Below are 15088 nucleotides of genomic sequence, written 5' to 3'. Positions count from 1 at the left end.
GCAATGCTGAGTTTGTGTTTTTTCCCCCCCACAAAATATAAATGTTTCACACATCAGAGTTCAAAAGAATATGTAATTAATAGGGTTTTTTTTTTTTTTTCCCAAAAAATGTGTTTGTGTACTTCTAAAAATACTCAATTCTGTGTTCTCTGGAATGAAAGGAAACATTTTACTAATATTTTTTGATAAACTAAGAATCTGATGAATTTTTGCGGGTTTTTTTTTTACTATTTTTTTTAATTGTGTTTATTATTATTATTATTATTATTATTATTATTATTATTATTATTATTATTTTACCCGTTTAGTTTAGCGCTGACAGGAAGCTCCAAAGCAGATGCTAACTTCAGCGTTACTAGCGCTTCTTACCAGTTGGTGGCGGTAATGCTCACCCAACGTTTTTTTGCCAACCGTTAATAAATTTCAACAAGAAGAAGAAGAAGAAGCGTTACTAGCGGCTAGCGGCTAGCTTGTAGCATCGATCGACATACTGAGCGGCTTTTATTTCGCAGCAGCAAAACAAGGGAACTCCAGGACTTCTTCTTTTCTAAATCAAGTGTATGTATTAAATCTTTCTTGTTTTCTGATTTTCATTTTATTACTACAAGAATTGGCTCTGAAGACCAAAAACTAGTATCTTGAAGTTTTGTCCTCAAGATTCAGTGTCAATTATGGAATTTTAAGGTTAGGGCTTGACCAATAAAAAGGTTTGATTTTGAACAAGAGAGGACAAAATTTAACCAATAGGGGCAGATGATACACTCTATTGGTAGCGGCTAACCCTTAGCCTGTCAAAGTCTTCTCAAAGTGCTTACTCTTGTATCTTGTCTCGGTTCTGGGTCACCCTGTAGCTATTTCATGCCCACAGAGAGAACCTTCTTGGCTTTTCTTAGTTTCCAACATATTTAACATGTTTACTAGATTTCTGTTTCTCTTAGTTGTTCCTTTTGGTTAGACATTGAGATAAAAAAAAATCTACTAGTAAAAATGGAACAAACAAAGGTAATTTCTAAGAATATGTGTGCCCTTGTTGTCTCCAGAAACAATCAGATGGACCCAGGGCCACCGCCGTCATAGACAGAAGAGCTAGTATTTAACTTTTTGAAGATATTGTAAAGAGTCAACTAACTATGAACTGTCTGAAAATTGGGTGTGATTTGATGCGTAGCCAGTAACATTTTCTGTGGGAGACATTTTATGTTATTTTGTACTCCACAAAGTCTGACACAAACAGATCAAATCGGAAAAGTTACTTCACTGTAACTCTTTATCTACTGACAGATATAGCAGTCAGTTTGCTGCTACGTCTTTTCCCCCCCACTTGGTTTCCCCAAATGCTGCCAGATAAAACTGAAAGCGGTGGAGGCTTCGTCAATGTAGTCATTTCCTCTTCTACTTCAAACAGAATGTCAGGCTTAAACTACATGGCAACTAGATAGGGTTTCATTTTTATTTTAATTCTTCCATTTTGATGGAAAAATGTCAATATTTAAAAATTTGGAGATCTCTTTCCACCCCTAATGTAACTAAGTAGCAAAAAAAAAAAAATCTGAGAAAAGAAGGTGCCTGTGACATATAATGAGCGAGAGAGGAAGAGAGTGAAAAGGGAGAGTCAACAAGCCAAGGACGTGCCCATTTATGCACAAAAGGCACTTGCTTGAATGCGTGAATGTGTGTGAGTGCAAGAGAGAGACACCATGAGGGAGGGCAGGAGTGAGCCAGAGAGGGAGGAGAGACTCGGAAACAGGGAGGAGGGAGAGAAACGGAGCGATTGCGTGAGATACTGACAGCCAGTCCTGCCACGGAACGGCAGCAGCAGCAGCGGCAGGAGAGCGAGCATCGCCAGCGGACGGGACACACACACTCCGAGCGGACCGAGGATTTAAGGGGAAAACACGCCGACGAGGAAGCGACGACAAAAGGGAGAGGATGGAATAAAGCAAAACAAAAAACAAACAAAAAAAATTGCTTTTGTGAGCGCCTCACACTTCTGTTTGGAGCATCCCACAAGCAGAGCACCAGTGAAAACACATACATATGATATATATATAAAATTCCTATACATATATATCAAATTATGCCTGTTTTCAAAGAAGCTGCAGCCGGACAACGACTGAATTGACATCAAAAAGCTTCAAAAAAATTGGGAGATAATATGCAGCGTTTTGCTTAAAAACTGTTGCATATTAAACCTTTGTTGTTATTTTTTTTTCCTGTTTTTTTTTTTTTTCCAATAGGGGGGTGAAAATGGAGGCAAAAATAGAACAATTCTATAACTGGAAACTGAGTAGTCGATGTGAGATTGTCTCAAAAGCGCTTTTGCTGTGCCGTGTCCTGCATTTCCATTTGGGCTTCTTTTGAAAACGGGATATTATTGTTTCTTTCTCTGCCCTTGGTGCCACGCTGCCGTCGGCTGTCGCGTCTCCACTTGTCTCTGTTGTCCGCTCGGGCTGGGCTAGCTTTGTTCCAGAAAGGCTCCTGAGAGGGCTCTGCTGAAAGTGCAGAGGGCAGTCTGCGGGATCCATGACCCCACGGTGATATTTCCTCCAGCAGCGGCACAAAACAAACCAAAACAAAACAAGTCTTCCCAGGTCTTAAGAGGAAAGGGTGAGAGACGGAAAGAGGTGGAAACATCAAAGGAAGGATGTGATGGAGGGAAGATTAGGATAAGAGCATGTAATGAAAATAAAAAGTGAAAGGGGAGGGAAAACAAAACCACTGAAGAAGAAGAGGAAGCCATGATCCACCGCGAAATGGACGAATAATTTTAACCCGTTAATCTTTTCTTCCGTTCATGGAGCAGATCCAAGACGTCAAAATAATAGCTTCAGTACAAGAGCCCTTCTTACTCTCTTCCCCCTCTCTCATCACCTGTGCACTTGCAGGGCAGAGCTGAGTCGGCTGAAAGCCAAGAGTGGAGTCCTGGGTCTGTCAGAGGCCCCTGGTTCCGAGGAGAGGAGGGATTTCAGGGGAGCAGCAGCAGCTCTGCGTGCGGCCGGCGCCAAAAGCCATTGGACTCCTGTGTGTGTACCACTTAAAAAGCTCCAGACTGATACTGTCAGTGTCCTGTCATCAGGGAGTTGAGCTCTTTTTGTGGATGCGTGCGTGTGGAAGCATGGATGTGCACGAGTGAGAGATAACAAGCCTCAGGTGCACTTCTGGACGGCGATCACCACAGGAATTGAGCCTGGACTGATCCGCCAAAGATACTTCACAGCTGCTGATACCTGTTGGGCTCTGTGGCTGAAAATAGAAAAGCAGCAGATCAGTTAATAAAGACGTCAGCGGCCGAGAGAGCGGAGGGGAGGAGGGGGTGGGGGAGTAACATTTACCAAAGTGGACTACATTGGTGCCAAAAACATGGCCACCGCGAAAATAAAAAAGCTCCTTTTCAACTGTGACATTGAGAAAAGCAGGATGATGGATGCAAGTTAAGACCTGTGACGGAGATATTAACATTTTTTTTCTTCCTTTCTGGACGCCTGAACCGATTTGACTTCAGTGCTGAGGTGACATCCACTCAGGGATAGGAGTCTATGTTTGGAGTGAAAGCCCTTCCATGTGGAAACCTTCACTAGCTGCAAGTTTGAATTTGCTGTGCCCGCCAGCACTGTTAGGAACCTACAGTTCTCACGTTTCACGGATTATTCATCCACTCTGTGGGAGTTCATTGCTGAAAATGCCGGGGGAAAGTTCATTCGTATGTAATCCATCCTCCTAAATTGGATCCTCCTCCCCGAGGGTTTGGATTTGTCTACAACCACCTCTGCTGTCTGGCGGAGACTTCGATGGCTTTGTAAAAGGTAATTTCTGTGGTGTTTTTGTTTTTTATTAACTTTGGTAAATAAACATGCTGACAAGCTCAATTAAATGACCTGCATTCACTGTTGGCCAGTCAATGTAAATCAGTGTCTACGGGGGTATTGATAAGTGCCAAAACATAAATAAAACACAACTTTAAGTTCTGTGAACAAACTAAATTCAGTTCAGTTCGTCTTTATAGCTCCAATGTTTGGTGATATCAAATTCATTGAGAAATGACATAACTTCAACTTTAGTTCTTCTCAATCCGTTCCGACTAACTCAAACGCAATACACTTGATTTTAGATCTGCATCCATTTGAAATTTGTGGCTGATTTCTGATGCCGTTTCACCTGCAAACACCCATCTGATTCCGATTCTGATTTCCGAAACACCAGGAGTGATTTTGTTCAGCCTTTAGTGGACGGGCGTTAATTATTTACTTCAAGAGCAGAGGCGACGTCACACTGTGTGCAAAAGAACAAAGTCGCTATTTTAAAACACAGGATAGAGTTAATATTTTAGGCAGTTTTTTTTCACCTTACACTTGCAATTGAGGCAATTAAACACAGAAATCACAAATGGGAACAACTGTTTCTGAGTTTATTTCTAAAACTATTTTGACTCGTATTTAACTTTATAACAGCCAGATGTTCAAAAGGATGAAACGTAGCACGTTTGCTGTAATACACTTGTTCAATGTGATGAAAGTGCTGTGGAAAACAAAGAATTTTCACATCTGGAAGACATGACAACCACAATTGCAAAAGTACAAAATGGCGAAATGACCCCCCCCCCCCCCCCCCCCCCCCCAAAAAAACCCTTCCTGTTTAATAGCATAAACTGCTAACTGCTATCCTAAACATAAGTAGTCGTCATGGGTTCTTTAAAAATACAAATGGAGACAAATGTTTGTGCTGTAAAGATTACACCAAATTACATACATAGCACCTTCAATAGTTATGTAACTATAGGTAACTATGTAACTGTAGGTATTTAATGTGAAACTTTGAGCAAAGAGCCATAGTTAGGCATAACTCAGACTGCTAGCTCCTAGCAAAGTACTTCCAGTGTAATCATTGTATGCTTAGAATATGCACTAATTGGTATTAATAATAATAATATCATAATAATAATTATAATAATATCAGACCTCAATTGATTTTAAACAATTTCTCAACAACCGTTTACAAGAGGTTACATGTTATGTGGAAGGTGGTTGAATTTTCTTTCCTCAACACCGACTTCCACACCAGAGTGTTGAGCTTAGCACAACCTAGTAGGGTTTAGATTTGGCGCACTCACAGATTGGTTGGAAGAAGATCAAATGCATTGGGTTATTTTTATCCAGTCACTATCCCATCATTTGTTTTAGTTAATAAATGTCATATAAAGTGGTGTAAATAACTTTAAGATTGATTTAAATCAATGTAATCATTTTCTCGTTCATGTAAATCTCTGTTCTGATTATGTACAATGCAAATCTCATTAATTGTCAACATACTGATCTGTCTTCTGTTTAAAAAGAGATATTTAGTTGTCTTTTGTTGTTTGTTCAACTGCAGGAGCTTTTTGGTCTTCTATTATCGGTCCCTGTCCGAACTGAGACGCTGCAGGACTCTGGAGTAAGTCCATCATGACCGCTCCAATGTGTTTGCTCATGTTGAACTTTTCACTGGCCATGTTACTGGGCCTGACCACCCTGAGTGGACTGAGCTCATGCCCGTCAGGACAAGTTTCAGCGCAGGTCTCTTCCAACAACCAGAGCACAGATTCGTCTGTGTTACCAGAGGCGGCACTGGCAACACCGACGCCGGACCCGGAGCTACAGACGGATTCAACCAGTGGGAACCGCTGCTGGGGGTACTATGACGTCATGGGCCAGTGGGACCCGCCATTTAACTGCAACGCAGGCATCTACCTGTTCTGTTGCGGTTCCTGCTTCTACCGCTTCTGCTGCCAGTTCAGAGTCCACAGTCTGGACCAGACCTCCTGTTCCAACTACGACACACCCGTGTGGGCAAACACCGGGAAACCGGGGCTGCCAGTCACGGAGGTCCACCAGGAACCGGATCGAGATCGGACCCACATGATTGTTTACATTATCTGTGGGGTGGTGGCCATCATGGTGCTGGTGGGGATTTTCACAAAACTCGGACTGGAGAAGAGTCAGGGAGGTCAAACGGACATGACGAACTCAAGGTAAGACCGGAAAACGAAGGGTGGATGATTGAATTTAGGAATAATATTCGGCAGAAATATGTTCAAACAGCAAGTTATTGCTATCCTAGCCTGCAAAGGCAATTGATGAGAGTCCTCTGGTTCAGTTTCTTTAGAACATCATTGGCAAAAATACTAGGAACGTTTCTTTAGCTGATGTATTACCAGTCTCTATATTTTGTCTGTTCATTGGAGTGAATATTTGGCTAACAAAATGACTGGAATAAAAAAATGCAATGAGTCGAATAAAAATGAAAAGAAAAGTTTTTAAAACACCAGACAACCTACTGGATTTAAGTCTTGGGGTGTTTTCACACCCGAGAGTCCAGTAGACTCGGTCCGATTTGGGACCAAAATCGCAACATTTGTTACATTTTCAGCTGCTGTGGTTCGCATTCACACTGAAATGTGTCAAACGATCCAAACTAACTTAAAAACCCATTCCGCCCGTTTCAGAGTTCACTTCAGCCGGACCAAGACAGAGGTTTTTAGCCGGATAAGAGTTCGCTTTTTTAGTTCGTTTTGGAATTAAAATTTGCATTCACACTACCCAAATCAATCGGACTTTCTTGACAAACGAATTAAGAGTCTGATTAAAGCGGACTAAACAAGGCTGGTGTGAATACATTCCTAATCACATATGAATCCAAAATCCAAACATCACCAATGACAAGATTCAATTCATACCGGATGAGTGAGCTATTTCAAAGCAGTGGTGCTATTGAGGGAATAATGAGAAGTGGCTCAGAAGCCAATGTTATTTCATGCTCTGCATTTCTTTTATTAGGTGTCAAAATGCCAAAAGCATATGGGCTCTACCGAAATTAAAAATGTGACACAAGTACTGATTGTCAGAACTTTAATATGATACCATCAAACACAAAGTTTGAAGCCTGAGACTGGTAAATTTCTGCCAGACGATTGGTATACCAACCGGATACAATCCCAGAAGCACACAGAGAGACATTCAATTCAGTTCGGCAAAACGATGATTTCAGCACAGAAGTGAACTAATGGTGAGGGGAGGAGCTTCGGGAATTTGCTGCACAAGGCTTGCTGCGATACGTCTGTTCTGGTGGTGCAGTTTCACATTGACGGCTGATTGATTGCTGTGACACAACTATGACTGTGGCAACGTGTGGGCTCCAGAGAGCAATGAGCAAAGTGAGGGTAGTTTTTAGGAAGGGTGGAATATTGAGCTGATCTGACTGGAAAGCAGCCAGTGGCTAGTACAGAGAGCAGGGCAGAGCGTGTTTGTTTGTGTGAGAGTGAGACAAAAGCCCGAAAGAGGAAAACAGAAAACGGAAAAAGGAGAGTAAAAGTAAGGCACTATAGGTGTGACTGGGTGTGACCTGTGAGCTGACCAAGCCAGCTAGACGGAGATAGACGTTTTTCCGGTCAAAACTACTCTGAGTCACCATCAACATTATGAAAACTGACCTCTCTTGGCCTTATTTTAATGCCTCATTTATTTATTTATATTTTTGTGAAACTATCCCATAGGGGATGGTGAAAGAGAGTGCGAATGTGTTCCTACCCGGGACATTTTTCACATTGCAACTACAATGTGACATACTGTATAAGGTATTTGGATTTTATGTGACAGATCAACTCAAAGTTGTACATAAGTAAAATAAAGAAAAAGTATACATCCACGTGAGTTTTGCTGCAACCATGTCTGCCAATCCTTTGGGTTATGGCTGCACCAGCATTGCACATCTAGAGACTGAAACTTCAGTAAATTCTTTGAAAAATGTCTCAAGTTCATGCGGGCTGGACAGAGAGTATGTGAACATCAATCTTCAAGTCTCTCTGCTGAATAGTTGGATTTAGTTCTGAACTTTAACTGGACCTCCCTAGCAAAGGAATATGCTTCTATCTAATCCTTTTTGTTGCTGTTGTAGCTCTGGCTGTATGTTGAGTGTTGTTGTCCTGCTGGAAGATAAACCTCCAACCGACCAACTCTCATTTGCATTCTGCACATTTGCAGCTTCCAACTGGTTTTCTTCCTGCACTGTCATGCTATTAGTGCAACTCATATCCTCATCTTTGTCATTCTTGCTCTTCAGAGAGGGAGTGTCCAACAAATATTTGTTGACAGATTCTCCTACCTCTTGGCTTCTTCTTTGAATAACTTGGTTTGACTTTTGCAATGGATTTTATTTAGAGGTATTCCAGCAGAGGGACTAAAAAAAGGTACTTTATTTTGTAAAAATAAGTCCTATATCTGGATTTCACTGTGGTGTATGTCTTATAAACACAAACCAGAATTAGCATATATTTTAAACAAGAACTAAAACAAAAATATGTACACACTTTGGGTCTCTTTCTTACACACAATATGCCTTTTGGTCATTATTGTGTAAATACAGGTTTGAAGTGACATAGGCTAAACTGTAGTGAATACGCTCCTATTTTTATTTTAATATTTTTACCCTAAAATGGGACAAGGGTCGCTGAGGGAGTAATAGGCACAAAAGGGGAGAGATGAGAAAAATAAACACATTATTAGAAAGAGTAAGGCAGAGAGAACAGAGGGCTGAAAGGAAGCTCATTTTACAACCCAGTAGACAACCACAACTGTTTATTTTATATCTGCCAAAATGTGTGTTGGCGTGCGTGAGGGTGTGTGGGGGGTGTTTGCGTGCGGGGGTGTGAGACATAGAGGAGATGGAGACAATGACACGAGTGCTAACCACTTTAACGATGTGGAGGCTCTGTTGGAGCGTAAAGAAGTGACAGAAGGACAAAAGGAGAAAGTCATCCAAGATGGTTGAAGGTTTTGGTAAACATGGGCTCGGCTTGTGTCATTCAGTCAATTTTCCGCTGAGGGGAATCATGGGTGGCATTTTACTCTTTCCCTAACAAAGTCTACCTTTGCGTGCCTTGAAAATAGTGAAAATTTTGTCTTAAATTCAAGAGACTGCCTCCAAACAGGTGGTTAGTAATCCACTGGTCTTTGTAGCCCTCAGGGTGGCAATGGAACAGGTGTGCTACAAACAGGGTAATTATTATTTATTCACTTCCTGGCAATTTTTTTCTGAATGTAATTCAAGTTCAGTGAAGTGTGTCAATGTTTCCTTTCACACAGGGCAAGTTTTCCCCAGACAAAAACAGCGTGCAATTTGGCAAACGTGGCAAAACGAGCTAGCAGGACTGAGTTCCAGAGGACACAAATAAAGACATCTGGACTCTAGTGTCTTGCAGGCAGTTGCCAAATCAGACAGTTTATTGTGTAAGAATCATTAGACCAACAGACATGGATCATGCCATGTCACTTCTTTAGCGCTACCAACTCTCCATAAATGTGTCAGAGACTTATTTGTCAGCAAATAAGTGGATTATCAATACCAGATGCACGTATTTACTGATTAGGAAGTTGAACTTTGGGACAATGCTACTTGACTGTCGATTGGCTGGGATTCGCAAAGTAGCCAATCAAGGAGTGCCATTTATTTTCCTTGACCGTAGAATACCTCTAAACGTTTTGACTTCTGTCAGGATCATAATATCGGTGAGTTTAGGCTGAAATGTGTGTTCCTGTATGCACATCTAACCCCAACGCATAAAAAGGTGGTAGCACCAATGAATGTTTTGGGTGGGCAGTCACCTAAGCATGCACATTATGTACACTTAACACTAAAATGAAGCATTCATTTACTGCTTTACTTTTTTCTCTCTCTCAAGCTCTAGGCACGTGATAGAATAATAACTCTTTCAGCAACAAAAATATAATGCATCTTCTCACTGAATTATAGTTTTGCGCATATTTATTTATGTACGGGAACATTTCAGAGGCTCTAAGAGAGAAAAAAAATCTTCTGGTGACGAATAGCTTGCAAATCATCCATTTTCTAACACCCTTGTCCCTTAGAGGGGTCAGGAGGGGTGCTGGTGTCTATCTCCAGCTAACGTTCCGGGTGAGAGGCGGGGTTCACCCTGGACAGGTCGCCAGTCTGTTGCAGGGCAACACAGAGACAGACAGGACAAACAACCATGCACACATGGTTGAATTTGGAGAGACCAATTTACCTGACAGTCATGTTTCTGGACTGTGGGAGGAAGCCGGAGAACCTGGAGAGAACCCACCATGCACAGGGAGAACATGCAAACTCCGTGCAGAAAGACCCTGGGCCAGGAATCGAACCCAGGACTTTCTTGCTGCAAGGCAACAGTGCTACCAACTGCGCAACTGTGCAGCCCACAACTTGCAAATTATAATAGTCGTAATATAAAATCACAAATGGACATTTGAGGGGGGTCAGAATTTCTTTTCTGACCGAGTTAAGACCCTTTTGTGGCGCTGCACTGGGGCGACTACAACATATGGAGTGATCATGCACCACCAGGCTCACTACAGGCACACAGCTACTTCAGGGTGGAATTACAAAAAACAGATTGTGCTGTTGATAAAATTATGCCGAACAGATGTGTAGCCACTCTTTGGGAATTTTTGGCGACAGGATTGTGAAACAAGCCCTTTAACAGAATCTTGGCTTTAGGGGAAGAAACAACACAAGGCCGAGGGACGGGGCGCAGGCTGCCCGTTAGTTCATGCCACAGCCAAAACAAATAACCTTGAGCCACAAGTCAGCAGCACGACCATCAAACTCCACTGTTTCTAGGGAGAGAAAATGTTGTGGTTTATGCTGGGTTTTGATAGCTTGCACCCCTGTCAGCGTAAAACCAGCATTACGGATCTTCCTCATGTTATAAGTCAATTCCACCCTGAACACAACTAAGTCACAGTTTTTAAGCATAAAGTGTCTTAGAGACACATTTGTTCCACACATTCACATTCAAAGTCAGAATACTGATAAGAACCGGATTAGAAGTCTGATCCATTTAGCGTTTTATTTCTTCTTTTTTTAATTCATGTGTCATCACAGCTGTCCTTTTTTGCTGTGGAGAACTATAGACATTTTAATACCACCCCAGAGGGCTTCTAAATCCCTGGGTCAGGTTCCGGTCTATCAGGTCTTCAAGCCACTGCCTCTCTGACAAACTTTCTACCGAAGTCGAAGCTGACATATAATTTGAGCTCACTTTTATGCTGAAGACTTTTGGCATTGTTATCTTCTTCTTGGATGACCAATGTGTTATGCTTTAATTCTTGAGTTCTGCATCTCTGATATACTTTGGTATTGATTTGTTTCATTTTTTTCCCTTTTACTCTGGTTTTGCTCTGCAAGCCACAAAACCCCTTTAAATTTAAACTAATTGAACTTTAAATGTGTTTGCACCTACAAAGCAAACAAATGTGAATAAATTAATTTCACCAAAATGTTTAATTATCCCATAAAGGACACAAAAAGTTATTGGATGTTGTTTTTCATGTTTTTCTTTCAAGGCAACCATCTTAGGTAGAGCAAGGATCTGTTTTTTATTTTTATATTGGCAGATCAGGTAACCACTTAAGCCCTAAATGAATGTAATAAATTGAAATGTGCTCTTACACACACCTACACACACACCTTCAGACAGCATCTTCAGCAGCGCTCATTCACTTTTACAAGCCAAATACTACTTATAAATAATTTCACTAAGGAGCGATGTGTTCAAGGGCACACGCGATTAAATGTCCCACCTGGGACCTAAACAACCGTTTCCGTCAGCCGTTTTATTTCTTTAGTGCACTGTGTTTCATCAGCAGTACTTTCTACTTGCTTTATTGTTCAGATGCGGAGGTACTTTTCATCATCACCTGTGGCAGACGTTTGGAGCAGAGAGATAAACAAGCGCAGAGAGCTCAGCTTTCTCGTGATGCTCTTGGAACGGCGGCCTGGCGGAATTAGCGTTTTAGAGTGAGCTTTGTTTTATTATTACATATGTGTGGGTGGATGGAGGTTACACGTTACGCTGTGACACTTGACGATAATGTTGTCAACAACCTCACTATCACTTAGAACAGGAGTAAAAAATTAAAGATGCATTGTGATAAATAGATGTTATCTTTTTTGAAGGGTTTGAGAATTTTTACTTTAAAATTTCTAATCAATGTTGTAAAAGTCCACTTGCATTTAAAAAAGTATTTTTATGTGTTTGATTCTTTCCAACTACACAACCTTGTTACTATCATACATCCATACACTGTTGCATATCTGCCTAATGTTTCAATAGACACAAAAGATGAGTTGATTTAAGTGAATACTGCTCTAGCATTGGGTTTCTATACATAAACTTTACCACAAATAACTTAAGCTCCAGCTAAATCTGGAATTGCTCAGTTTTTTTTGTAACATGCCTAAAAATTCTTTGAAATATTTCCTGCTTCTTGTCAATGTTTAAGACTACGGACAGTCTAGGCAGCATTCTGGCATGATTCATGTTAATCTCATGCCATGCTACTCAGACACTTTGTCTACACCAGTGAAGTTGACCTTATCAGGGAAGCCAGGAAACAGGGAAATTGTTTCCCCTTTTTATGACCACTTGAGGGCGCTCAAAGACTCTATATAGACCATTAAACTTTCATCCCCAGATTTTAGACATGAAGAAAAAAAAACGTATAAAGAGACAACATAAAGGCAAAATATGTCAGTTCTGTGCCGACTCAAAATTTTAGTCCATATTCTTTAGATATGGCAAGTCTTTTTTTTTTTTACGACCACATTGTGTGCATAATATACAAAATGTGTTTTGTTAATATACCAACATGCATGAAAAACATTAGCTACCACACATAATCTGCTTTAGATAAAATATTACAATACCAGAAACTCCTTAAAAAGAGTTAGAAGTTCTTCTGAATTGGAAGACTAAGCTGAAAATGTGTTTATTTTTTATTAGCTGGATAGCAAGCATCTGAATTAACTTTTACAAAATACTTGAATTAGCATATCAATGACAAAATGATAAAGTTTGAACAACTTAAAACTGCTGCCAATGTTAAATTTCTGTGAAGAACTGGAATATTCTCATGTAGGTTTTAAACCAAGGTTCAAAATCCTATTCCAGACATTTTTATTCATATGTTGAGTTGTGATTGTAACTCCAATCCAGGGAGAATGAATAATGTTATAATTGAGTCATTCCTGTTATATTTGTCTTGTGTCAAATTATTAATGTTGCATTTGCTATCATATTCAATCATCTCGAATATTATTTAAAAGGTGATTAATTTCAGTAAATGAATGCACAAAGTTAGACACGTCACAGAGATTAACAACTACACACAGCCTGATATTTTCAAGCCTTTATTTTTGTTAATTATGATGACTTCCAGCAAACGGCTAAGGAAAACATGACATTTAAGATAATATTACATCAGACCAACAAAAGAAATAATTTCATACTGAAAAATGGTGCAAGTACATGGTGCAACTTAGTACAAGTTGAACTGGTCAAACAGGCTTTTTTTTTTTTTTTTGCCAGTATCCCAGTCAGAAGAGATGGCTTGAGCTCAGAACCTTTAAGGCATTCATTTGTAGCCAGTTATTATTCATTAGCCTAGCTTAAAGACAACATAGATTTTTGTCTTTCATCTGGGTTGGGCAGAATTGACCACTAAGAGTACTTTCTTAGAGTACATTCGTGTATCTACACACTCCCAGTGCTAATGCATTCACATACTGATCGGTAGAAAACATGGGGTGCCCAAAGCGGGCAGCTGGAGTCAAACTCTCAACCTTCTGATTGCAGGATGAATACGCCATCAAATGAGCTACGGCTGCCCCCTCTTTCCTTCTCCACATTCAGAACAACCATTTCAGATTGCCAATTATTTCGCTTTTCATTTCTTGGCAGGTCCTTTCTGTCCACTCCTAACAGTCTCATGAATTAAACATGGCAAGAATCAAGCTGAACAAATCCACAATAAACAGCCAGACTTGTGTGTGTATATATATATATATATATATATATATATATAAATGACACAACTTTTCACAGAAATGCTGGAAGTATTGAGGACATTGAAAGAGTTGAACTGTGTGGAAAAGGGCAACAGGTTTTTAAAAAAATACATTGAATAAATTCATATAGCAAGTAACACAAATAAGGAAATCTGCTTTAGGGAGATAAGAATACAATGAACATTCAGGAGAGCAATGTCAATAATTTATATTGTATGCTTTACATTATTACTTAATCTAAATTTGAAAACTTGTCCATTCCTTGCATGACAAAAATCTTTGTTGCTTATTACTCACTGTACTATTCTGTGTTATTTTATCACTGGAAGCACTGCACATATTTTCATCTTCAGGCTCTTTTAATTCAATTTACAAACCTTTCCCCCCTCACCCTTTGCTAGCTAAAAAAGCTATAAAATCATCATCATCATCAAAAAAGAAAATATTGTGTTTTCAGCCTTCTTTTTCCCATATTTAAATCTTTCTTTTAAAAAAAAGTTCAATAAAATGCTGTTTAAAACGGAACGCCTGCGTGCTGTTTTTCAACTCTATTTTCTGGAGGTGAAGGTTAAGGGGTTAAGATGTGTAAAAAAGAAACATAAGAACCCACTACACTTACTGTTATGCTCTCAGATTATTGACATCACACAGTTGAATAAATTGCTATTACTGAGTAACAGTGGGTTTAATTCTGAGCTGCTGAGAGCAAACTTGTCATTTTTGCCTTTAACATGGAGACTCCGAAGGAGTTTCCTTTCTGGGAGGGAGGCATTCTGAAACAAAGAGAATACATTCCCATTAATTATGCTCAATGTACTCTGCTAACTTGTTTTTAGAGTGCGCTCACTTTATTGACCATGCCAGTTTCAGAGCCTCTTTACGGGTTGGTATATTTGGCCGTTTACGTGAACATAAACTCCGGGAACATGCCGTCCAAAACACGGGCTCCATTTTCACTCCACTGCTCCTGCTAATGGTCTTGTCCCAGCGCAGACTGATGCTTGTTCCAAGTCTTTCTGACAGGAAATCAACTGCTTTCATAGCTGTTGGCTGGAGCGCACAATAGCAAGCATTCTGTCTGTTCTCGTTCTACGTTTTCAATGTACATCATGTTTTATTCTTGATTTATTTCATTTTTTTTGTAAATCTGCATCTGCTGCATCTCCTGTCTGAGAGAAAGCTTTGTAGTAATCACCTCCCAGCTGTTATTTCC

At 40.1% G+C, this 15088-nt stretch overlaps 1 protein-coding gene across 1 annotated transcript in view; it reads left to right on the top strand.

The window, feature by feature from the left end:
• The first annotated feature begins 284 nt into the window (after window positions 1-284).
• Window positions 285-15088, top strand: part of LOC114160375 (protein shisa-8) — a 104222-nt gene continuing 89418 nt past the window's right edge. Inside the window, exons 1-2 of the mRNA XM_028042951.1 lie at window positions 285-3803; window positions 5368-6004. Of these exons, the coding sequence (XP_027898752.1) occupies window positions 5439-6004 (566 nt within the window). The 5' untranslated portion in view covers window positions 285-3803; window positions 5368-5438. The remainder of the gene's footprint in view (window positions 3804-5367; window positions 6005-15088) is intronic.

This window comes from Xiphophorus couchianus, chromosome 16, assembly GCF_001444195.1.
Source record: "Xiphophorus couchianus chromosome 16, X_couchianus-1.0, whole genome shotgun sequence".
NCBI lineage: Eukaryota > Metazoa > Chordata > Actinopteri > Cyprinodontiformes > Poeciliidae > Xiphophorus > Xiphophorus couchianus.
Note: the sequence above shows the minus strand (reverse complement) of the source record. Positions and strands in the feature narration are given on the sequence as shown.